Source organism: Amphiprion ocellaris, chromosome 12 (genome assembly GCF_022539595.1).
Source record: "Amphiprion ocellaris isolate individual 3 ecotype Okinawa chromosome 12, ASM2253959v1, whole genome shotgun sequence".
In the NCBI taxonomy this organism is placed as follows: Eukaryota; Metazoa; Chordata; class Actinopteri; family Pomacentridae; genus Amphiprion; species Amphiprion ocellaris.
In genome coordinates, this window is record NC_072777.1 from 26923863 (window position 1) to 26950988 (window position 27126).

Genomic DNA, 27126 nt, shown 5'->3' on the forward strand with positions numbered 1-27126 from the left:
TCATGAACACTCTGTTCTCGTATTTTGGGGCTTTTCCCGTAATTATAGTAGTAAACTTTATTCATGTTGCACATTGAAAAACGAAGTTAGAAAATGATTTAAAAAACAAAACGTGCTTTCTTAATTGGAAACTTTCTTATATACATTTTTTAAAATTTCTTTTCATGATTACTACTTCCATACACTGTTACTTTTTTGTATGCATGTTTTAAAAAACTGGAAAAACTGGTTTATACTGGAACAGCAATAAAAAAAGAAATAAAATCACATCTTGCTGCTGCTCTGCTGCAGTAGCTTCGCTGTGCAGCTTAGTTTTTCTCCATAACGCTGCTCAGATACACTCCTGATATTCTCGGGTTACTCACACATATTTAGCTTTTTCCATTCGCCTATTAAATGTTCATCTCTCGGGTTCAAGGTCAGAGCAGCGCTAAGCCAGCTGTATATTTAGACTTAATGCTCTATTCGGACTACCTGCCTGCTTAATGTGTATTTATGCGCCTCTGCATCTGTTCGTCTGTGACTCAGGGAGCTGCTGAAGGATCATCCCTTCTTCTACGTGCCGGAGGTGATCGAGGAGCTGAGCAGCAGCCACGTTCTCACCACCGAGCTGGTCCCAGGGTTTCCTCTGGACCAGGCCGAGAGTCTGACGCAGGAGCTGAAGAACGAGGTACGGCAACGGATGTGTATCTGCATTAATCTGAGGGGGAATGTGGAGCTGTGTGAAGGTGCTGAATGCATAAATGGCAGAAAAGAGGATGATTTTTTGCCCTAAACTGTTTCCATCTTTGCTTTTGTCACCCCTTTTTATTGCTGTGTTGAGCCCAGCGCAGTGAACAAACCACCTACTATGACTGAGCCCTTCTGAATAGAATCAGAAAATGAATAAACTACAGAATCTCTATATTCTTGCTATCAGTTCCCAAAGCTTTTATTGAGGCTACAGTCACATGAATTATGTTTTAATCTTGAAAACAGCATTTTTAAGCAAAAAAAGATCTTTGTTGAGATGAGCATTTTCGTTAACACACCTAACAGCACGTACTGGGCGTGCAGGTGGAGGTGTGAACATGAAGAAAGAGGCTGCATTGCTTGGTTGTAGAAAATACCACAGACAAGACAGCAATGGTGGAAATAAAGATCAGAGATTTCCTAAACTGCACAACAGCCTTTAATTCATTGTCTGGAAAGCAGTCATGATATACGCTACAGGCCAAAATTACAGGCCAGACATTTAGAAGCAAACATCAAGTTTCTGTTCAAAATGTCTTTCTTAAAAACCAGTATGAAGTCTATGGATTTTGGGATGTATTTACTGCATGATCAGACTTTGCACCATTTTCCTCAATTCATCTTTAGGTATACAATGATGTTACTAGACAATTGCTGAATAAATGTTAACAAAAGAAAAGAAGATCTTAATTTTAGAGTTGAGAAGATTTACAAGAGTCACAACTTCAGTGCAAAATTAAAAAACAAATCACAGTTTGCATTACTTACTTTAGCTCTTTGGCTTTTGAGAGTTTGCATGCAAAAAAAAACTCAACTACTGCAGAAATGTCTAGAAAGAAACAGCTGAGTAAAGAAACAAGAGTACAGATACAAATACCTGATAATTATAGTAAAATGTATTCTGATGAGTGACTCTTTATATAGCGATGATGTTTATTTTTTTTTTAAAAAGTACACCAATGAAACTATGAGCTTTTTTGTACAAATTTGATCTTGCTTCCAAACTTTTGGCTTGTGGTGTAGGAGAATTAAAGCATGAATTTACTATAGTGATGTAAGAGCCACTTAGAAAGCACCATCATTAAAGTCTCCATTTCTGTTCATCCTAAAGATTTAAACACAAGTCAACAGCATTTCCACAAGTCTCAGTTTTAGGGTCCTACAACTCTGCAGAAATCGTAGCAGAAGTGATGCATTTTAAAATGGAAACATGTTAATATAAATGCATCCTGAAATTGGAAAAAAATAAAAAATAAATCGACTCCTTTCTGCCCGGAATCAGTGGCAAAATCACCTGAATCCTAAAAAGAGCTGATTTCACTAGATTAATTCAAAGCAATTTGACTTGAAGGCAGACACATTTAGATGTACATGTTGTGATTGATTCACATGAGCCCTGTTATGTGTTATTTTATATTTCTGTAATGCACTTTAAATCTTTAGTTACACCTTATTTAAACCGGTATTTATGTCTGTAACTTGCTGATTTTGGCCGAAATGCTTGACCAAAACAGATATTTAATCTTAAATGTGGTAAAACATTGCAGGTGAAAAATTGTAACTCCAGCATTAAGAAAATAATTTTTTGTATGGCAACTTTTCTGAACATTTATGCTGTTGCACTAATTTGCATTAATTATTAGAACAGAAATGTGAAAATTGGATGAAACCAGCTTCAAAATTTTTGTTTCATGTTGGCGACAGAATAAACTAAATTTCTTTACAGAGGCGATTTTGAATAGCTCTTTTTATCATTCCGTATATCAGAAACTGCCATCAACATCCAGAAAACAGTAATACATTTTAACAGTATTTTTAGGAATAAAATGCTCTATAAATGAGGTTATAAATGATGAATAAACAGATCTTTTGTTGAAATCTTCCGAATATAGACAGGATGTATATTCTAAATTAAATCTACACACACAAATAGGAAAAGTGCAGTAAAATAAATTACCTTAATGTGCATTCTGAATGTTTTCCTCCCACTATTGAAGGAAGAAATATCTCAAAATTGACCAATGCATCAAAAAATGATGTCTTTTCCTGTAGTCTCTCTTTGTATTAAATAAAAATCTCTCTTTGTGTGTCAGATCTGCCAGAACATCCTGATGTTGTGCCTCAGAGAACTGTTTGAGTTCAGATACATGCAGACTGACCCCAACTGGTCCAACTTCTTCTACGATCCACAGACACACAGGGTGAGTGTAATTACGCACTGAATGCTAATTGTCTCCCACTAAGAATAATCCAGCACTGAAAGTAAGATTTGAAGGTCATGAACTGATATGGTGTAATTACATTTTGACTCTGCAGGTGGCGCTGTTGGACTTTGGAGCCACAAGAGGATTTGATAAAAGCTTCACTGATGTCTACATAGAAGTAAGAGCAGCCAGACTCATTAGTATTTTAATTACTACATAATCTGGATATTTTTTTTGCTTTTTTGAGGCTAAACAAACTATAATCTTGTGTTTTTGCTGTAAACAGTTGACCAGACATTATTTCACAGATTAAAAAGCACTATATGACTACAAAAATCACCTTAATGTGATATTTTTAGCTGGATAAACAGTATTTCATGGACCAGATAATATAAAGTTTTAATTACTCTCCATTACCAAACTTTTCTTTTGCATTTATGTTTAAACCCTGTGAACTTTGAGCAGTTTTGGGGAGATTCTGGCTCATTTTTCTTCACTCTAGGCTCATTTTCTTACTGCAAAATGACAGTTATAATGCCAGAAATTGGAAAAAACCTAGAATCAACATGTACAACATTGTTGCAGGTTCCCATAAATGTTACCAGCACTAGAAAAAAAAATGTGTGTCTATGTGTTATAAAAATTTTACAACCTATGAAAGAAGCAGCTGAAAAGTCAATGAATTGTTGTCAAAGGACTGTGGGTTGCAGTTAAGTGACTAATAGCTTTATAGTTGTACTGAGGAGCCTGTATTTTTTCTTTTTTAATAGTATCTGCTTAGTGCAAATGGTTTGTTTTGGGGAATTTTCTTAATTAGACATGTAGAATGAAGTGATTTTGACAAATAAATGCAATTTGAAGCTTTGATTTGATCACATTTTCCAACAGAAGTTAAAAATGAGATTTTTACAACTTCTGGCTGCAGTAAATGGTGTAATTTTGGCTCATTTTTTAAAATGTATTTTAAGATAACATGCCTTTCTAACCCGCTGGCAGGTTTCAGAGGGTTTCGGGACATTTTGTGATCTCAGGAGGAGCCAAAATTTACATTTGCCTTAAAATTACTGGTGGAAATTGTTAAAGCAAATCAGGATTTCTTAAAACATCACAAATTTTACTTTGGATAAGGAATTACGTTCTTGCAGGGAGAGACTGAAGTGATTGCAGTAACACACGTGACCCGTTTGATTGCAGATAATCCGTTCGGCTGCTGAAGGCAACAGAGAAGGAGTTCTGAAGAAATCCATCGAGATGAAATTCCTGACCGGCTACGAGTCCAAGGTAATTATTTCTGAATGTGCTCCACATCACAAACCTCGTCTGTGAATCTGTCCCATCAGTGTGCTTTGGAAACACAAACACCTTCTCATGCAGCTGCTTTGTTCTGTTTGTTTGGATAGAATGAAAATGAAACCAGTGAAATCAGACATAATGCTGTTTGGTTTAATGTAAAAGCTGCAAAATAAATCACATTTATTATTCATGTTATTTTTCTGGAATTATGACAGCATGGACTTTATCCTTTATGAGGAGTTATAAAAGTAGAAGCTTTGATGCAAACAGGAAACGGTAAGAAATAAGATGTACGTTTATGTAGCGGGCAGGATTTAAGAAGTTCATCTTACTAGCATTCAGACATTATTGTAGGTTCTGGGTTTTGTTTGTTTTTCAGTTTGTCTGTTTTATTTTCTGTTTTGTTTTTGCTGTCTTTTTTAAAGATAATGATCAGATAAAAATGTATTAATCCTCAAGGAAATTCCTGCAAATTATTGTTATTATAATTACTAGTATACTGCAGTATGTCTGAAATAATCAAAATAATCAAATGAATGCATTTAAATAAAATTACAGCTGAAAATCCATCCATCCATTATCTCTACTTCGCTTAATCCTCATTAAGGTTGTAGGGGGCTGGAGTCTATCCCAGGTGACTTAGGGTGAAGGCAGGGGACACCTGGACAGGTTTCCAGTCTTTCACAGGGCTACATACAGAGACAAACAATCACATTCACACCTACAGACAATTTAGAGTCACCAGTTAACCGCAGCATGTTGTTGGACTGTGGGAGGAAGCTGGAGAACCTGGAGAAAACCCACGTATGCACAGGGAGAACATGCAAACTCCATGCAGAAAGATCGCGTGAAAGCGGGAACACAGCCCAGGGATCTCCTAGCTGCAAGGCAACAGTGCTAACCACTACACCACTGCGCAGCTCAGCTGAAAATGTTTTACAGTTTATTTCCGTTGGATAATTAGTGAACAGTTTTAATGACCTGTTTTTATTAAAGATCAGGCGAAAACAGTTTAGTGTGAATTTAACCGCTTATTAAGGGACACGTGAAAATTTTATGGTTCAGACACCAATAAGAAACACCTAAACACGTAAATTTCCACATAAATACAATTAAATAAGAATAACGAAATTATTTCACCTTCATACACATTAAATAAAGAAAACAGATTAAGGTTCAGAGTGGTTGATGTGGACGTGGAGAGCAATTTTCATATAAATTAAATATAATGCAATCTGCATAACAGATGAAAGGAATAAAAAGACGATAACAATAAAACAATACTCTATCACCACCCAACAATAGTATGTCATACATGAAGGACTAAAAAGACAATAAAATCTTAAAATCAATTCAAAAAAAGACAAGTAAGCAGTGCTGAAGTGCAGTTTCAGTGAAAATATCAAGATTCAAGAGTTTTGAGGTTTACAAAAACAATAGAAAATTATATATATACACACACACACACACACACACACACACATATAATGAGGTTAAGGGCAACAGTTGTCTATCAGCGTATGTGTTACTTTCATTTCATCACCCTGGGGGTATGTAAGTGTTGTGTATTTCTGTCCTCCTTGTCTCCAGGCGATGATAAACGCCCACGTGGACGCCGTGATGATTCTCGGCGAAGCCTTCGCCTCCACGGAATCCTTTGACTTCGGCTCCCAGTCGACCACCGAGCGGATCCACAACCTGATCCCAGTGATGCTCAAACACCGACTCACGCCGCCGCCGGAGGAAACGTACTCGCTGCACCGCAAGATGGGCGGATCCTTCCTCATCTGCTCGCGGCTCAACGCCAAGCTGCAGTGCAATGACATGTTCCAGTCGGCCTATCAGAAGTACTGGGAGGGACGCACGCCGCCGTCAGCCTGAGCCAATCGGAGGCCGCCGTTGTGGTGGACGGAGCAGCAGTCGATGGTGTGGAGCGGAGGCCGTGTTACCTGAGTGTCTTTCCTGTTCTGTGGTTTTGAAAGACCTTTATACGTAATTACAGGCGCCGTTATTTGGTTTGGAGGAGGGAGCAGCAGCACATCTGCACCGTTTGAGGCCAAACATCTGTGTGGAGGACGGATGGAAAAAGGAAAAGAGGAACCATTGTGTTTAAAATGAATGTAAAAAGGTTGGAATTTTATCTCTGCTATGATGATTTTTTCTTGCATTTTGTGTTGCTGTGTTTTGTTGAACTTTGGAATAATCACACCAACTGTCCAGTTTATCATCAACAATAAATTTAGTTAGTGACAATTTCCGACTTATAACAAATAGTACACCAAAAATCCATAAATACTGGGATTAAAGGAGAATTCTGGTTTATTTCTACCTGCTGTTTTCCCATTATTGTGTCTCTTGTGATTTGAAGTGTGACGCAAACTTTGCACTCACATTTTAAACATATAGCATGAGCTCCCTGCAGCTTTCCAAAGAAAACAGATTCCCTTTACATAAATTACTTTAAATTTTCAGCCACCTAGAGTGGACTTTTGGCTTTCAGTAAGCAAATAGAGAGCTGAAAGTCTTGATTTCTTTCTTCTAAATGATGTTAAGAGGATGTATATCAGAGGTGCAAGTTCATTAGTTATAATTCCACAGCTGGTTTTCTCTCATCCACGGACACATGGAGGTTTTTCCACTGCCATCAACAGGCTCCACATGTTTCAAGTCATTTTGGGCAGTTTCTGAGTCATTTTAGGTCAATTTTGAGTAATTTTGGCATGGTTTCAAGTTGTTTTGGCCAATTTCCAGCTCATCTTTGGACCCATTTGGGGTGATTTTGTAGATTCTTCTCTCAGTCTACCATCACCAGGTTTCACTCTTTGCAGCAACAGTTGAATTTTAAGTCGGTAGGGCAAAATTCTGGTAAAATACTCTTGTCTTTCTGCCTCCATCCTCATAATAAAAGTTAGACTCACATGTGTAAACAAACCAATGGTTTACAATGTTGGTAATCAGGTCAGACAACAAATATCCTGGATGGAGTTCATTAATGCAACTGCAATGCATTAGAGATGCAAATATTTGAAGAGGAAACGTATCCATGATGTATTTTTGTGCATATTTTGAAATATCGCATCAAAAGAAGTCAAAAGAACTATCAGAATTTTTTTTTAAAATTGCATGTTTGCGAGGTTTTACACTTAGGTGAGGCTGTTTTTTTTTTTTTTTTACTTTTTCTAAAACGAGTTAATGATCTTCATGGGAGGTAAAAACACCTTTTCTGAATAAATTCTGATGCAGCAAAACATTTAACTCACATGACTGTTAGCTGTTTTTGCTTTTTTAACCTTTAGAAACCAGCTGATATGAAAGAATGATTACATTTCCTGAAGATTTTATTCTATTTTTCTCTTACAGATGCACAAAGTGTTGTTTTTTAGCAGTTGGCAAACAGCTGATTTTGTTTTCGGTTTCTTCTGCTTTATTCCAGCTAGCGTAGCCTTTAGCACCACCTTCAGGAGACTCTCAGCAGCCTAATTCACTCACAGCAAAGCCTTTTTTTTTTCTTTTTTTTTTGCAAGATTTCCAAAGCTTCCTTCACATTTTCTTGGCAATGATATGGAAACACGTCTAATGAATCTTGTCAAAATCTGCTGTCTTTAGAAGTCTGCAGGGTGCTTGTGCTAATTAGCGCAATAAACACCATTTGCAAGCTGTTTGGTGTCACTTATCGCTTCCCAGAATAACTGCAACAGAGGTGCAAAGAGACACAATTAGACATCTAAATGAGAAATGCAGCAGGTCAAAGCACACCATAACTTTCTTTCAATACAGCACGTGTCTGCATCAAGTTTATTTCTGTTCATTTTAAGACCGTTTGATTGGATTGTCTGCATGTCAATATCGAGGCTTCGTCTCAATGTCGACAGCAAATTAAATGTAGCAGATTTGAACTAGGTTAGAGACAAAACTGAGTGTTTAAGTCAAAATATTGCCAAGTTAGTTCATAGAAGGTGTGACAAACTGGTATTTGTCAGCATTTACACAATAAGTTCTGACTTAACACACTGTATGTTTAATGAACTCACCTCTGTATGAGCGTAGCCAGTTAGATTCACAGCACTGAATGATGCTGTTTATAGCTTTTAGCTCAATTTCTCTCTCTGGAGATTAAAGTCTCTAGAGCTCCTGTTATTATGTTTTCTTTGTCATGTTTCTGAAGGGGTTCTGAAGCTTTATGGGTCAGATTTATCTATGAATTCCAATTAATTACTTGCAAATCTTAGTAAGAATAGTATCCTAGCATGTTTTCTCTGTTTAACTGTGGTCAAAGTGGCGTCGGAATGATCCACTTTGCTCTTTTGAAGAAGAACCGGAGGATAAGTCGCATCATGTGCTCAGTCATGAATGTTAATGAACCACCAGGATGGAAGAAGCTCGTCCTGATAACGCACAAGATCAGTCGTAAATCTCTCAACGCTTCCGTCATCTGGCTCGAGTGTGACTGTGAAAGTTCTCTTTGCTGTGTGAATCCACTTCTTATGGTGTGAAAATGAGGGTGGGGAATATATTAATAAAGGTGCCTGTCGTTTCCAGCAGACGGTTTTTAGCTAGAAATCTTTATATTTCATATTGAGTCTCGATTCTGAGAAGATGGTGTTTGAATTTTATAATCCAAATGCATTCTTAACTGAAAGTTGTATTAAAATATTGTTTGAAAAGAGTGAATTTGTCGATCTAGTTTTGTCAAGCGACCTTATCAGCAAATTAATGAAAGTTTCGCTTTTTCACACAATGCTTCTTTCAATTTTTCAGCTCAAAATACTTTAAAGATGGTTAATTTCCTCATAAATCCTTAATTTTAACCCTCTTCTAAATGTGCTGTTTACCTCTGAAAACCAATGAGCTGCTGCTGTCCCCACCCCCTTCAGGAAGAAAACTCTGCATTCATAGCATCTCAAATATACTTAAGAAGTACACAATTTCAATGTTGTCTCTTTTAAACAACAAGAAAGTTCTGTTATTTTATATAATATTTATCCAGTCTGCAATATTATCCCATCAATGCACAGATTTCTGCAAGACAAATCAAGAAAATTTCAATAAATGTTCATTTAAATCTTCAATATGCAATATTTGTAATTATTTAATGTATTTTATTGCTAGCAGATTTAATCATTTTATGGGTTTTTTCCCCTTACAAATAGAAAAACAACTTTATTGGTCTGATTTGTGTGTAAACTATTTAAAAATTGTAAATTCTTCTAAAATTATGGATTTTTCATATTTTGTGCTTTAACAGCAAATTTTTTTAAACAAAAAGGCTTCAAAATGGGCTGTTTAGCTCTGAAAATCAACAAACTGCCACTGTCCCCGCCCACTTCAGGAAGAAAACTCTGCATTCATGGCATCTCAGATATACTTCATAAAATCAATGAAATATGACAAACACATTTAAAGGACACAATTTGATTTTATATAAATATTTATTCAGGCTACAACATAAGCTGCAAGATTTCTGCAAGAAAAGTCAAGAAAATGTCATTTAATGTTCACTGTACCATCTCATCAATATGTGTGTGCATATATATATATATATATATATATATATATATATATATATATATATATATATATATATATCAACAAAGTCAACAGTAATCCACTTGGTGTTCAGTTCCTCAATTGCTGGCAGTGCATGAAGACTCCTGCGTTCACTCTTGTAGCCAGCAGCAAGACATTTGGTGAGTTTTTCATGTAGCTATGACATTTAAAAATTATCAGAAGCAGGTCTAGAAAGTAAATAAACCTGGTAAACTGAAGGTTCGTGTCCACTAGATGCGATGGCATCTGAAAATCTCACAGATGGCGGGAGGTCACTACCGGACCACAACATTGCCACGTGACAGCGGTCGAGCAACAGCGGGCGACTACGTGGTCACGTGACCGCGCGTTCAGCTTGAAGGTCCGGCAGCCATGTTGGATAAATACAGCGGCTCGGGCACAAACTTTCCCTTTTATTTCGAAAACACTTCAGCGAAAAGTATTTCTGAAAACATTTGAGGCGAGAAATAAGCTGTGCAGCAGCTGAATCTGTCCTCGTTTTAGGTCACAGATGGCTAGTTTAGATGTTTGAGGACAGTTTCACGATGCGTGGAATCACCGCACGCGGCATCGAATTTGGTGAGTCTGGTGGTTCTGCCTTTGATGCCCCCGATAATTAGTGTGAGGAATCACCTGGGTGGAATTTCTGCTAGCTTGTAAAGCTGGGAAGCTAACTAGCCGTGAGGAGGCTTCAAGTATGGCGCAAGTAAATATCTTTGTATCCTATGACTTTTTAGTTCACACTTCCGAGTTTATAAGAAAACACGAAATGGGTTTTCACCGTTTGGGACCTTTGAAGGAAAACCTTAAATAAATGAGTGGAAAAACAGGACAAAACAGATGCTTCCACACAGTGTGACAGGTATGAAAATGCTAACAAGACCCAGAAAAATCTGATTTTTCTATCAAGACCAAAGGAAGAAGGGACCTAAAACACTTTTTAAAAGGGATCATTGTTGTGGCACAGATGGCAGGAGCTCCAGGCACAAAGACTGCAGCAGATTTCAGTGACCAAATGTTTGTTGTCCTCAAAGAAGAAATACAACCGACAGGCTCCATTTTCACCACTGGCCTTCACTGCAATCTACAAGGATGAGCTCCGTAAAGAGACCTAGTAGAACAAACTTTGGATGACGAGCAACTTTGGTAAGTTTGATGCATTTGTTTTTTTTCCAAAGCTCATAAGGTTTAGTATTTAGTTGTATTTATTGTGTGGCAGCTTGAATCTGTTCGGAGGCCTCTTGACTCCTGGTTTTGTTTTTTGGCACTTTTTCTTGCTTGGTGGTCATATGGCAAAATGTGATCAGCTGTTTCTTTGGGAATGACATTGATGTGAGCTGTAAATGTCCATTTGAAAAGCAGAATCTTGTCATCTTGTGTCATAGTTGTAGATTCTCACAGGTTTCAGTGTCTATAATTAGTGTGTTGTAACTTTTTGAAGTGTTGAACCTTGTGATGGATCATTTTGGCTAATGTGAAGCAGCTGTTGAGCTGTAACTGGTAAACTGTGCTAAAGTGGTTGTTATAAACCTGCAGGGATGCAATGCAGACAACCTTAATTACTTGTAAATTTCTTTAGTTTCACTGTTGTGGGATTTGTTTTTGTGTGTGGTTAAAATTCTGCAGAAAGAACGTATAAATGCCTTGACAAGAGCGTGTAATTGAACTGAGAATATGAACCAATTCAAATAACGTCAAAGTAAAACTTTCACCGTCAAAACAAACAAAAAATGTGTGGCAGTAAAAGTTGCTAAATGATCTGCCTATAATTCCAGTAAATTAACAAATAATAATATTTTTTACATGTATTTTACATGTGTATATTCTGTCATTTAATGGCCAAATTTACGTAAAATTAGATGTTTTCACTGGTGAAAAACATCTCAAATATAATAAATACATCTAAAGTATGCAATTTAAATATTGCTGTATTCTAAATAACAGCAAAATTTGACATTTTCTAGAATTTTTTATTAGATCTATAACATATGCTTTTCAATGTACAGATTTCTGCAAGAAAAGGTAAGAAATTTTGAATTAACATTCACTTTACTGTCTTTAAATTCACCTGTATAAGATATTTTATTCACATTTTGTTGAAATATCTACCAACAGCCTTAGTAAAGAAGTACTAAAAAAATATTAAAGAACAGCTAAATACTGTATTTGTGGCACAAAAAGTAAATGGCTTTTATAGTTTTTTTTAATGTTACAGTATTTCAATGTCTTTTTTCACATCATTGCTGACAGATTTTTAACCACACACAAAACAAATCCCACAACAGTGAAACTAAAGAAATTTACAAGTAATTAAGGTTGTCTGCATTGCATCCCTGCAGGTTTGTAACAACCACTTTAGCACAGTTTACCAGTTACAGCTGAACAGCTGCTTCACATTAGCCAAAATGATCCATCAAGTTTGTTGTTGTTTTTAAAGAATCAAGTGCAAATGGTTGATTTTAGCAGGTTTTTATTTAATTTTTTTTAAAAAGAGCCATGCAGAATAAAGTGAATTTGATGAAATCTCATGTTTTTAAGCTTAGATTTGGTTATTTTTCCCACACATGATTAGTTCATGGACTGAAAGAAAGTTGATAATCCGACAGCTCTTTTATGTTTTTACATTTTCTTGGTGTCATTTTGCAGAATTTCTCTTTAAAAATGTACTTTTCAAACCTTCTGCTACTACATTTGCAGATTTTGGTGGAAGCCCATACTCATAATCTGCACTATTAAATATGCTAAGTATATAACATCATAAGGTTAAATATTCTTATGGAGGCAGAATCTTGCCGAGGGCTCCATGCAGCTTCATTAATTCCAGTCAGATATCATCTATAATTTTCATATAAACCACGTCTGACTTCCAGCCAGGTCTGTCAGAAACACTCTGCTGTATTAACCACAAGATGATTTATATCCAAACACTTCATGATTAAAACAGCGTTTGGTTGAGATGAGGGAAGTTTTTCCAGCTCGAGTTGTTGCTGTGTTTTGTCCTGAATGTGTTTTGATGTCGCAGAGCTGAGAAACAACTCGACTGTGGTTGTGTTTACATGACTGCGATGTTTCTGGTTCAGAAAGAGCAGATGGTTAGAAATCCTTATTTGGTTAAAGAGGACAGTCAGCAAGTCGAGGCACAAACCTTAAAGGAACAACACAAAGTTTGCCAGATTTCTTCTCTGTGTGATTCTGCATCATCTCCATCAGTAGACGAGGAAGCAAGAAATTGAAAAATCAAATAAACTCACTTTCTCACTCTTAGTAGCTGAGATGAGCTGAGGAAATGCCACTTTATGCTTGAGAGATCCAACACATTTGGTGTTTTGTTTCTCAGTTGAGCTTCACATATTCTGCTGGTGAATGATTTATTGGGCAAATATTGGACAGCTGGAGCAAAAACGAAAGTAAAGGAGATAAAATGACAGTGGAATGTAATGAAATCTACATCTTTTTCCTCTCATTTTGAACAGGGTTTGCTTTGTGTGTGAATCCTCTTGGACAAATTGAATAATTTTGAGCAGTTTTTTAAACATTTTATGCAAATTTTAGGTCATTTTGGATATTCTTTTCAAAACTAATGCCGTTTTGAGTCACTTTGAATACAAATATTTACATTTTTACAATCAGAAGAACTGAAAATTCTTGTCTACAAACTTTTTCACTCTACTCTGCAAATCAGTTTGGTGTTTTGTTCCTTACTCGAGCTTCACATATTCTACTGATGAATGATTTAGTGGGCAAATACTCGAGTATTACTTCCTCTTAGTGTTTTATCTGATATGTGGAGCAAAAGCTAAAATACAGGAGATGAAATGACACTGAAATGTCATGAAATTTGACTCATATATTGGGTCAGATTTTGAGTCATTTTGAATATTTTGTGAATCATGTTGGACAAATTAAATAATTCTGGACAGTTTTTTTTAACGTTTTATGTAAATTTGAGGTCATTTGAATATTCTTTTCAAAAATTTTGGATAGACTTATGCTGTCTTGAGTCACTTTGAATACAAATATTTACATTTTTACAGCCAAAAAAACTAAAAATTTCTTGTTTACAAACTGTTTCACTCTACTCTGCACATCAGTTTGGTGTTTTGTTCCTTACTCAAGCTTCACATATTCTACCGATGAATGGTTTTTTTGGGCAAATATTGGAGTATTACTTTCTCTTAGTGTTTTGTCTGATGTGCAGCTGATCGTTGGAACAGGAGCTAAAGCACAGGAGATGAAATGACACTGAAATGTCATGAAATTTGGGTCATTTTATGCAAGTTTGTCATTTTGAAAAAGTTTTTAAATCATCTTGAACAAATTTTGGACCATTTTTTTGTAACCATTTATGCATATTTTAAGTCATTTTGGATTTTTTTTTTTTCAATACTTTTGGACAGAATTATGCCATTTTGGACCAATTCTGAGTCACTTTGAATGTGAATATTTACATTTTTACAGCCAGAGAAAAAAATAATGGAGTATTACTTCCTCTTGATGTGCAATTGACAGCTGAAAAACTAAAAGTATAAAACTAATGTATAAGAAATAAAATGACACGGAAATATGATGAAAATTGGGTCAGATTTTGAGTCATTTTGAATATGTTTTTAAATCATCTTAGACAATTTTGGGAAGTTTTTTGACTATTGTATGTAAATTTGAAGTCATTTAGAATATTCTTTTCAATAACTTTGGACAGAATTCTGTCATTTTGGACAGTTTTTGAGCCACTTTGAATATGAATATTCAGATTTTTACAGCCAAACAAAAGTATAGGAGCCGAAATGACACGTTATTGATTCCCAGTCAGGGAACTTTGTATGCTAACAGCTGCAGTAATACAGACAACTTCCATGCTGTGCTACATTCATGCTAATGTACAAATCTGCAGCAAAATACGACTTCAAATAATCTTCAACTGAATTCAGAGCATCTCCTTGTAGTAAACTGTAAGTTAAATTCCACAGAAAACACCTCACTTGCTGTACATCTGTCTTTTAATAGATTGATTTACAGATGTTCCCTAAACACCTCACATGCAGGCTACAGTAGATGCTAACGTGTGATTGGTTGATTGTTGGCTATTAAATTAATCGACGCATTTTTTGATCATCAGTCAGTTTGAGTATTTTTTTTAAAGAACAAATAGTTAAAATTCTCTGATTGCAGCTTCTTAAATGTGAATATTATCTAGTTTCTTTCCTCCTCCAGCTTTGTTGTTGGTCCAACAAAGCACCAACCATATTAAGACTTGGCTAGAATTCATATTTATCACGAGACCTGCAAGAAATAATTGGCTAGTTGACGACTACTAAATTAATTGCCAACTATTTTAATAATAGATTGATCAGTTTGAGTCATTTTTAAATAATAAAAAGTCTGAATTCTGTGATTGCAGCTTATTAAATGTGATTTTTTTTTTCTTTTTTCTTCCCTCCTATATGACAATAAACAGAATATTTTTGGGTTTTGGGAGACACTCAAAGGACAGACATTTTCACCATTTTCTGACATTTTAGAGACCAAGCATCAAGTAATCAACAATGAAAGTATTCATTAGTTGCAGCATTAGAAGGTCTATATGTCATAACAAATTATTCAGTCGACATTTGAAATGTCAAATCCACATATAAAAAACATCAGGTTACCTACAGTTTCACTGCTTACAGGGCTAAAATGTGGTCTTAAATTTCTTGATTTCTAAATGATAAATGTCTCTGAAGAACAACTTTTCATTAATAACAAGAGTTAAATGGCAAATTGTGAAGGTTTAAATCAGGATTGACAGTTTCCACTCAGCTCTGCAGCCATATTCTGAAGTTTATGTTTATTCATGAGTCAAATACAAATTCAGGCACTATTAATTTACATAAAAATATGCACATACTGTATCTGCTGTGTGGTTTAGTGCAGGAAAAACAGCAACTCGCATCCTCGAGGTAAAAAATCTTCTCGTGTGGAGGAAATACTACTTAAACAGGCACTAAATGTAAAGTTCCTCCAGAGTAAAACATGAAAACCAAACATATCAGTGTTTTTAAGTCACTACGAAGCAGCACATTATTAGAAATAATCACCGTCCTCCTCATTAAGTCAAAATCATGCAAAATCCAGCCAGTAATTATGACCAAAATGAGTTTTAATTGAAGGATTTTTGCATCAGTTACCTCAAATTAAACCCACTGCTGCAAAGCCAAACAATTAATCTATAATCATAAACTAATTTAGCGTTTGTCTCTACAGTCAGTTAACATCGATGATACATGCAGAAAAAAATACTGTACACCGTTGATTCTACAGTCAGAAACTGAGCACAACACCATCATTTCAAAACCATTACAACTGTTCAATATTCCTCCAAACACTGCAGCACCTACACAAAGTAAAGAAATCCAGCAGCAGCATCACCATGTGGGAGAAGATTAGTCAGTTCATCGCAGACGTCATCGTCTTTATTCTCACTAACAAACACTGTACAACATTTACACAATCAGAACATGAAAACAGGTGGCTTTACAGCGATGTTCTGGAAAAGGCATAAAATAATGAAGATAGTATTCAAAAAAAGTCAAAATCAAATGAAGCGGAGCGTAAAATCACGGCATGAACTAAGCGCATGGAATTTTTTCCAAAATTTGAGTCACAGTTTTGCATTTATAAAAAGCAACAAAATCCACGTTTAATTTGCTGACTTTCAGGACTCTAGTTCTAGTTTTATTTTTTCACTTCAGTCTCATTTTGACTTTTGCTTTATAATTCAGTGTTTACTTGCATTTTTAGCCAGTGCTTGGTTAAATTTATACACCAAAACTACTTGGTTTGGGTCATAAATTAATTTAAATCGGGCATAATCTCCCTGAAAACCTCTAAAATGGAGGCTTTAAATTCTTCTAAAAGTCAGAATTTCTTTTTCTTGCCCAAAATTCTGACTTTGTTTTCAAATTCTGACGTTTTTCTTTGAATTCTGTCTTTAAAGCCAGACTTTAAAATCAGAATTCAAAGAAAAACGTCTGGGTACCATAATGCTTTACAGTCAAATTCAATAAAAAACATTCTGACCTTCTCATTGGGAACCTTGTTATTTAATGAAACACCACCTTAAAAATTAGAATTTCTTCAGAATTCTGGCTTTAAACTCAAATTCTTTTACAGTGACCCTGAATCTTCTTCCATACAGAACCATGTTTAACCGTGAGATAAAGAATGTCTTTTAACCCAAACTGTCATGTTTTCTAAACCTAACCAAGTGGTTTTGGTGCTTAAACCCAAAACAAGTGAAAAGTCAAAACAAAATTTAAGTAAAAAAGTTAAACTATAGTCATAATGGTCCAAGATGGGACAAAAAAAAAATCAAGTTTTCATGGTGAAAATTGGCTTATTTAAGGCACCAACCTTGAAAATGAACCTCTTTTCCTCTTTGTAAATGCAAAATTGCAGCTCCACAGCTATAAAATAAGATGATAATGGTTATTTCTTGTTCATATTTGGGACTTTTTTTCAATCAAAAATGGGACATTTTATCCATAATAGTTATACTGAGTGAGTGCTATTGGATTAGATAAATAATGTTTAGGATTTTTAAGATTTTCTGTGCTTAAAAACAGCCCTAAAACCTGATTTCTGTAGAAGAACAACCAACTGGATCTACGTATATCTCCTAAAAGGAATAATCCTTTGAATGTCTGTATTTCAAGGTGCTTTTGGCAGCATTTTTATATTGTTGGATCCCATTCAGGCTTTTCCAGCTGCATTTACAGTAATTTGGACTCAGTGAACTTCATAACTAGATAGTTTGAGGATTGTAGTTTCAGGCTGTTTGACTTTTGATGCTCTTGGATATTTTCTTGGACATTTTCCATGGAAACCGGCCAGTGATGCTGCGAATGAGAAAAAATCTGGTTTGGTTTCACAGGAAAGGCCTTGTTTGGATCAACAATTGCAACGTAGATCAGTGAGTCACAAGTGTTTACGCATTTCTTCTTGTTTTAGCCCAAGACCCTCCTCCAGATAGTCTCCATCTGTAACACTCACATATGCACTCTTACATTTGGCTGAGCGGTGAATTCATCAGATTTAAAGCTCGAATGGAGGCACAATCATTACTGTATTTCTGTAACCGACAGTGTTGTGACTAAACTGCCAAATAATGAGAGCAGATATTTTAGGGACTTGTTAATTAGATACACAGCTTGAATAACGTGTAATATCCCCTTCGGTGCCGGTTTACACATTCAAGAGGTTTGAAAATTGAAATGGCAGTAATAATTATCAGGTGGTGTGAGTCACTTTAACACTGCTTTGTAATTTTAGGGAATCACATGTCTTGAGAGCAGCAGGATGAGTTTACTGTTGCAAGAAATAAAAAAAATATTGTACATGCAATAACGAAAAGTTTGCAAGTTATTAGTCCTTCATGATCAAGCACAAGGGAGAAATGTTTCTTCCACAGATAAGATCCTGTACTAATTTTTATGTTATATAAACCTTGATTTATGTCACAATGCTTTTAGTGTTTAAAGCCCTATTTGGACATATTTCTGGTAATATGATAGCATCTAAAATGTGTCTGCATCATGTCTTAAGAAGAAACCTGCTCGCTTTTCTGCAAAAGTCACCATCTTCCAAGGTTGGATCGAGTAATATTTCACTTTCAACACGAGTTAAACTCATGCAGTTGAATTGACAGACAAACATCCATCCATTATCTATACACCGCTTATTTCTCACCAGGGTCACAGAGGGCTGGAGTCTATCCCAGTTTAACAGATAAACATGAACATCATAGTGCACACCGAGTTGTGTGAAGCCATTTAGGGAAGAATTTTTCCACATTTCAGCATCAATATTGCATAATTTCATAATAATGCTGTGTCATAGAACTGCATGTGAATAGCTTTTGGCACATTTCGCAAATTTGTCATATTTCTACATTTTTTGAACGCTTTCATTTCACATTTAAGACATTAAAATAGCACATGAGATGGTTGTGTTTACGATAAAAGTCACCAAATGCAGAAATTAATTTAATTCATCAACCGTCTCGGTAACATGGCATGTTAGGAACAAGCTTTTATGATACTAGGCGATCCAAAAGTGAACCAAAATTACTGAAAGTCATTCGTGTTTGCTTTGCTCGACAGTTTTAGATCTATAATAAACTGAAATATCCATTAAAATCAAGCTTTACTGCAATGAAGACAGAGTCTGTAATAGATCAGATTCATAAAACTCATTAGTAACGAATGTAATCTGGGCTTTGATGAACAGAAGCTGAAGTTTGGCTTGTTGCTTCAAGTTGTTCATTAAATATCTGCATCAGGATCCATATGACAGAGAACTACACACATTGATGCATTAGTTTTTTAATTACGTATAATTTTAACTCATCCCTGACATGGAGACAGGATGGATCAGCATGTAATAGCAGGACAAACTGTACTATTCCCAATACGTGCAAAATTTCTAGAAAAATACAACTTTACTGTGATGAATACAGAGTCAGATTAATGAGACTCACCAATAATGACTGTAAATTAGATCTGGACTGACCGGAGCTGAAGCTTAGTTTGTTGCTTCCAGCTGTTTAGAAATATTTTCTCTGAGTTTATTAAGTATCTGAAGCAGGATCCATATGAGCTGCACATATTTATGCACTTCAGTAATTACTAATAATTATAAATGACATGGAGACAGGTTGGATCAGGATCTAACAGCAGGTCAAACTGTGGACTTTTGACAAAAAGTAGTCCAAGTTTTGATAAGCAGGAGCTGAAGTTTAACTGGATGGTTCCAGCTGTTTAGGAATATTTCCTCTGTGTTTGTTAAATATCTATACTATTAGGGCATTTTTTATGTATTATTCATCACTAGATCTTCTGTCCAATCTTACTTGCATGATAAATATTGTACCTCTCTCTCCGTCACTGTAGTAGTTAAATATTAATAGTAGTAGTTAAAAATTAAAGCCATGAATGGAATTAAAGTGACCTTTGTCTGAATGACGGACTGATAAAGCAGCGGTGTTAGGTTTTCCATGTCTGAAAGGGGCTTAATTTAACACGTGAGAACCTTAAATATTGTTAAAAAAAAAAAAAAAAGCATTAAGAAGACACACATTTTACATTTTCAAAGCAGCAATACAGTGACAGTGTTACAAACCGGAATGAAAAGGCCACTACAACACACCAGGCTCAAGCGAAAGCTAAAAAGTTTGAAACATCTTTTGCAATGAAACCAATGATATTTAACACGCTGACTAGTGAAGTGGCAGCTTTGAAATAGAGTTAATTTCTAGCTCAGTAGCCTGTAGTGCATCGCTGACCTGATTAACATTTTGCATCCATAGATTTTTTCGAGTATTTCAACTAGATTTTGAGAAAATGTATAAGCCATAAGTATAGAAATCAAAGCAATCTTTCACTTCTATCACATGCAGGTAAATTGTCCTTCATTCTTCATTTGCTCCGTCCTCTAAACAACAAAAGTTTTTACAGTTTATATTTAGTTTGGCAGATAAACCAAATAAAAAATCTAAAAAATCACCGTCATAATTACGCGACAGACTACGAACACGTTGATTTTCTTCTCCACCGACTGTACAGTTTAAGTCTCTTGTCCACGTCCTGTCCCTTTAAGAACGTGGCCCGGCCAATCAGCAGCCAGCGATCAGAGGTTTCCATGGAGACAAGTCACTTGATTTGCCGTTTTTCTGCCTTCTGGTCGCCGCTACGGTTCAGCTTCAGGAAGTCAAAGAGGTCAAACTGTCCATCGTTAGAGTGGCATTTCTCAGACATCCTGAGGAACTGCCTGTTCTCTGCAGCCTGAAACGGAACCGACAAGAACTTTAGCTGCGATAACATGATAACCGGGTTCTCAGGGCCACATTTGATGCAAATAGCATTTTTAAAATAGATGCATAAAATTTGTGAGCTGTAGACAAACTTCTATTTCCAATATAAAGGATTAACTCAGCTGAAAAAGTAACATTTCTGCTTTGAAATTGCATTGAAAAGTATGAAAGTATGTTTTGGGACCATTCCCTGCCAGCGTTAATGTAAAAACAGGATTTTAGTGTCATAGTTAGTTGAGATGGAGCTCAATTTAATATTTTTTTTCATTCTGATTATTCTACTTATTTCCTCCATGAACTTAATTTGTCTGTCAAAATTCTGAAAATAGCAAGAAATGTTGCCACAAATGCCCTAAATGTGAATGAACTAGTTAATTATTCGATAAATATTTGAGCTGCCCTTGTATAAACTGTTTTGTAGTAAAATATTTGTCAAAAGATGTTATCTTATTAACTCTTTATGTTTTGGGTGCACAAATCTGAATTTGTGAGTTTTCTTTTAGAAATCTTCCTGATGGCAGCTTTGAGGAAAGCTGGTTGTGTGCAAATTGTGCAACAAAGAGTTTTCAGATCACTGCAGCACTTCAAGCCGACGGTATCACCTGAATGTACAACATGTTGCTGTTAATGTTAGCTATGATGGTCCTGGTACTGGCTAATGGTGTAACCATCCCACAATAGACCACCTTTCAAGACACTGAAAGTGCTTGAGTTTACAAGAAGTCTTAAAATGTTAAATATAATCGCTATTATTGCACTTTGAGTTTGTGAGTTTGAGTTAATCTGTGAACGTAGTAGATGAAAAGTGCGCAGATAAATATGAATGAAACAAACATTTTTGTTGTTTAAGTTCATGTATGTCTATTTGATTCAGTCGTCAGTCAAAATTTATTTGAATTAAAAAACTTTGTGTATTGTGACAAATATTGCTATTTGACAAAAATGTGACTAATCGTAATTAATTAATTACAAATACTCTAATTAGTTGGATTAATTTTTTTAATCGTGTTCCACCCAATTGAAGTAAAAGCAGCGTCAAATTTGTACATCCCCCCTCTATTTTTAAGCCAACATGAGCAAGGAATCCTAAAACTACTAAACAGCTACTGAGCTATTCAGTAGAATGTCAATTTATCCATCTATTCTCTGACTTCATGATGTAATTAAATGCACAGAGTCGGGGCTCCGTTTAGTCTCATGTTACAGTCATTTATAAACTTTCTAACTCAGAGCACTACTCACAGCAGCTTTAAAACGCCCCCAGTTTTCTCTCTAGATCTGATCTTCAGAAGCAGCTGACCTGCTGTGCTGCTGCTAATAAGAAGCAGCTTCCACTCAGTCATGTTCAAGCTTTGTCTGTTCTGCATATCTACATGAATCTCTGCTGCAGAATGGTCTGACTGCACCTCATTGATATTCTGCTAGAGGGTGAAAAAAATGCTCAGCCATGTTTATATTTCTTTAAACCAATTACAGTCGTCTTGGGTGGAGCTAAGAATAGCTTGCAACTATAAAGAACAGGTAGTTTTACTGAATTTTTCCTTTTATTTTACCTTTTTCAGGTTTTTTTTAAATAAATGAAATATCAATATAATAGTGACAGTGTATTTACATATCTAATGTAAAATGTCATAGAAAATACATTTTTGTGTAAAGTCAAAAAGTCTCAGCTTTATGATCTAAAATGAATAATTTTTATTGCAATTATAATACTTTGATTTTATAGCATAAATCCATTCAGTTTAAACGTGAGCATAGTTTCAGAGCATTAAAGATCTCTAAAATATACAAGATTTTTATATAGTCACATGTAAAAACTAAAACCAAGCTTGACATGATCTAAAATTAATAGTTAATTATGGAAATTACCAATCACAAGTATTTGCTTAATAACCATAGTTCTACTTTTTTTTCAAAGGTAAATCTATTCACTTTACAGGTTTATATACTTTTTATATTAAACATCTGTTAAATATACATGATTTATACATAAAGTTATGTGACGTGTAAAAACGTACATTAAACTTGGTATAGTCTATAATAAACTGTTTATTATTACAATGACAATCAAAAGTATTTGTGTAATAATCATGGTTGTAGTTTTTCCGAGGTAAATCCATTTATTTTAGAGGTGCACATACTTTAACATTACAGATTTGTCAAATATACAAGATATTTATACAGTTATATGTGCAAACTCACTTTTAGCGTGATATGGTCTAAAATTAATAATTAATTACTGGAATTATAATCCTAAGTATAGAGGTGGACGTATTTTAACATTACAGTGCTGTCAAAAAAGATTTTTAAGTAAAAGTTTAAGTAAAAACTCATCTTAAACTCAGTATGATCAAATATAGACAGTAGATTGTTAGAAAGTGAATCAGTAGTTTTAGAGCAACATTATGACAAATTTATATGAAATTTTTTCCCTCAGTCAATCATAACAAAACTCGACTAATAAAGACGCTTTTCTGCACAGTTAAGTCTGTTTATTTGTATTATAACATCATTTAACCATATTTATAGGCCAGTCAAAGTTTACACGTATAAATATCACTCATTAAACATTAAAAAGCCTAAAAAATAACACATAATGTAAAAATTAACGTTAGAAACTATATTTTAATTATGGAAAATTACATATTTTTAATGCAGTTGTTACTTTCCATTGCTTTCTGTGCACCAGCTGCTGGAATATTTCTATTTTTACAGTTTTTAATTTTTTTTACAGTGTAGTGACAGGGGATTTGTCCTGTGAAACCACTTCTGAACACTTTGTGTACTCTTTTAAAGTAAAACGACACATTCATTCTGTAAATTCTCCTTTTTGTACCTCGAAGAAATCTGATTTAACTGGCTTTTCTTCAGTTTTTTTGTATGAATCAGTAGTGCTACTTGTAGATAAAGTTAGTTTTAGGTCCTGTAGGTGAAATTGTTAGGGTCAAACTGCTTTTTCTGAGGTCAGAATGGAACTTTTATTGTTGAACTCAAGAGGTTTGTGAGAATAGCGAACATACTTTGTGATTATTGAGTGACCCAGATGAAGGATCATGAGAACCTTCATGTTTCTATAAGCATTTGTCAGCCTGGGAAGTTATTTGTTTTGGCTTCCTGCATATCTCCGTTAAATTTAGCAAAGCCTCACTCCACAGTTTTATCAGCTCAGTGGGAGACTGTTGATAGTAAGAGAAGGAGAACAGAAACACCTACCGTCGGAAACTTTGGCGATGGAGGCGAGCAGAGAGAAAAAACAAGAGAAGGAGGCAGTTAGTTTCACAAATACCACATTTTCCCCGACAATATGAAGTGACCTCGCTTTTGATACAGATAAATTACATGATCAGATGAAGACAGCTGCAGAAACACAACCCTGGTTTGCAGGATCGATGGGGAGGGAAGAGAGGGGGAGTAAGAAGTACAGAAGAAGAAGAGGAGACGGGGGAGGAATAATGTACGAGAGGAGCAGTGATTAGATGGAGGCAGATCAGTGGGAGGCAGAGGATACTGAGATCATTAGACGGAAGAAGAAATAATACTCTGATTATATGCAACATAGGCTCATTAGAGGTGAATACAGCAGTGATTTATTGCAGGAATTCGAGCTCGGAGTGATGCATTGAGCCGATAAACGGCGGAATAATAATCGATCTTCTGAGCAAACAGGGATTTCAGAGTAAATATTCAACAGCAGCAATGTCGGTTTCAGCAGCGGAAGAAGAAGACATGAAGCCTCGAGGCCTGAGCAGCAGCGAACAGAAACACAACGGGGGGCGCTCACTCCCACACCACGACACACACTGTACCACACACACATTACACACATGCGACGCACTTTGGCTTGCAGGTGCCAATTACCTCACACGCTCAGACGTGCACACAAAGGAGGCAGCGGTGGTGATTCAAAGGCTGCAACGAGACAACGGTGACTCTGTGTGTGTCCGTGCACGTGCATGTATGGCTATGTTTGTTCATGCATCGACACCGCAGGAGAGAGAAAGATGTTGCTTTCTGACAGAGAAGGCGGCAGAACTTCTCCATCTCTGTTCCTGCATCTACCTCTGCTGCTGCTTCCTTTAATCTGCTTCTTCTGCAGGGACTGTATAAAATCCTTTAAACTAGTTTTTTGTGTTCCAGAGCTGCAAATTGCATCCTTTGCAATGCAAAACATGAAGGATAGATCCGACGTTATCCTGCGGTTTTGCTACTGAAAAAATATGCTAACAAATGCTGGATTGCTGCAACATTCAAGAGACGTAAAAGAAAAAAAGTGCAAATACATGTAAGATAATGAAGTAAAATTTTGTGTAAAAATTCATCTTAAACTCAGTCTGATCAAATATAGACAGTAGATTATTGCAATTAGAAACTAAATCAGTAGTTTTCCAGCAACATTGTGACAAATTTATATGAAAAAAAATTTTTTTCACATAAAATCATAACAAAATTCGACTAAACAAGACACTTTTCTGCAGAATCCTGCAGTTTTGTTACTGAAAATATACATTAACAAATGATGAACTGCTGTAACATTTAAGAGACGTAAAACAAAAAAAGTGTAAATACATGTAAGATAATAATAGATTTTTTAGCAAATATAAATACAGATAAATAGTTTCATTTTACACTAAAGATGTGAATGGACAAAATGAGAAAAAAAAATCTGTAAAATAAAAAAAAAGTACCATTTTCGATCCTTGTTATACTTCTTTTCAAATAATGGCTAATATCTGTAAAATAATCTTTTTCTGTTTAAATCCAGTGGGGAAAAAAGAATGAATTACTATTTGTAAAATTAGATTTTTCATCTTGACTTTATTTATGCAACACTCAATTAAATTAATTTAGAAAAATGGTAAAATAGCAGCAAATATCTGTAAAACTGTGGTCAGATGTAAAATATTTTATTCTAAACAAATATAAATATAAAGTTAAAAAAGTTTTAAAATTCAATTATTTCATGTTTTTTTCTTTACTGTGAGCATGTAAATATTTTTTTCCTGTAATTTTACATATTTAACAAAAAACATATTTTTTCTTTCATATAACAAATATCAGTAAAATAATTAAATTTTTAGTGGATTAAAATGTAGTGTTTTTGTACACAAAAATATGGTATGTGTTTGGATGCAGCTTAAATGGCATATATAAGAAACATCAAACACATCTGGATCAACTGTCAAACAAAAGACAGACAAAAGCAAAATAGAAAAAGAGAGAGAGAACAGAAAACAAGTCTGATAAACAGAGTTGGACGGCCACTGACTTGCCAGGATGACCATATCCATCCCCCAGAAAATGCTCATGATCCATCCGACCATGATGACTGCTGTCAGGATCTGGATGAAGGCTGCAGCCACGTTGAGCCAGAAAACGCAGCAGACGCCTCGTTCTGAGATGAGCTCGCTGCGAGCTCCACACAGAACCGTGAAGGCCGAGATGAAGGTTCCTGAGGGATGGAAAAAAAAAACAAAACACAGAAATACAGATTACTGAAACATTAATACACACATTAATACACTGGAGCTTCACAGGCTGCTCAATCTGTCTTCGTTTTAGACCGACAACACAGTTTCAAGAGGTGTCAAGTGGCAACCAGACACTTGTAATTTGCACAAAGTACCCTGGATGGGAATTTTATGCAAATGACGAGCAGCAAAAATGTGATGCCCCATCTCTTGATCACAAAGCTGCTAGAGTGCACTGCACGGCTGCCTGTGTCAACAGTGAACAATAAGTGGACTTGTGGTTGCAGAGAGTAGAAAACAGCGGACACCACGGACATATAGCTGATGTTTTACTACTTTATACAATCAGTGTTGCCAACTTGGCGACTTTCTTGCTAAATCTGGCGGCTTTCCAAAGCCTCCTGGTGACTTTTTTTTGTCTAAAGCGACGAGCGACAAATCTAGCGCCTTTTCCTGGTATTTTGGAGACTCTGACATGAAAGCTCAGATCGTTCTGCAGTTACTGTCCTCAACGAGCAGCAGGTGCTCATTTATGATGTATATGTAAATTTACATCGCTGTTGCTGTGTTTGTTATGTTTACCTTGCTGTGATCGCATTTTCCTGTCAAAATAGCGTGTTTATTTTGTTCACGTTTAAGTCATCATAGTTACCTGACCTATAATCTGTGAGGATGAGTATGGAAAGAGTGTTTACATATTTTATGTATTTGTGACATGCCCTTTTTTATTTGTGTTGCAGTTTTACAATAATATAAAGGGCTAAGAAGATTCAGTAAACAACTCAACCTCAGTCGAGTCTGCTGGGTCTCTCTTTTTTTGTTTGCTATCTGTCTGGGAATATGAGTGATATTCTGCCATGACAGAATCAGCACTTTTCAAAATCCAAGTTGCAAAGTGCTTCACAAAGTAGCAAAATATAACTTACGAGTGTAAAATCATCTGGAATTAAGTCTGACTACTGCTGAGCACTACTAGCAGCCTAGTTGCTGTCTGGAGTCAAATTTTAGGCTGCATAAAGAGGACTGTCGAGCA

At 35.5% G+C, this 27126-nt stretch overlaps 2 protein-coding genes across 2 annotated transcripts in view; one reads left to right on the forward strand and one right to left on the reverse strand.

The window, feature by feature from the left end:
- Positions 1-6557, forward strand: part of LOC111574285 (atypical kinase COQ8A, mitochondrial-like) — a 35838-nt gene extending 29281 nt beyond the window's left edge. Inside the window, exons 13-17 of the mRNA XM_023278799.3 lie at positions 529-670; positions 2826-2933; positions 3049-3114; positions 4131-4217; positions 5820-6557. Of these exons, the coding sequence (XP_023134567.1) occupies positions 529-670; positions 2826-2933; positions 3049-3114; positions 4131-4217; positions 5820-6110 (694 nt within the window). The 3' untranslated portion in view covers positions 6111-6557. The remainder of the gene's footprint in view (positions 1-528; positions 671-2825; positions 2934-3048; positions 3115-4130; positions 4218-5819) is intronic.
- Positions 6558-15897: 9340 nt separating this feature from the next.
- stum (stum, mechanosensory transduction mediator homolog) overlaps positions 15898-27126 on the reverse strand; it is a 32167-nt gene continuing 20938 nt past the window's right edge. The window contains exons 2-3 of the mRNA XM_055016104.1: positions 23839-26074; positions 15898-20596 (exon numbers count right to left, since the gene is read on the reverse strand). Coding sequence (XP_054872079.1) covers positions 25692-26074 — 383 coding nt within the window. The 3' untranslated portion in view covers positions 15898-20596; positions 23839-25691. The remainder of the gene's footprint in view (positions 20597-23838; positions 26075-27126) is intronic.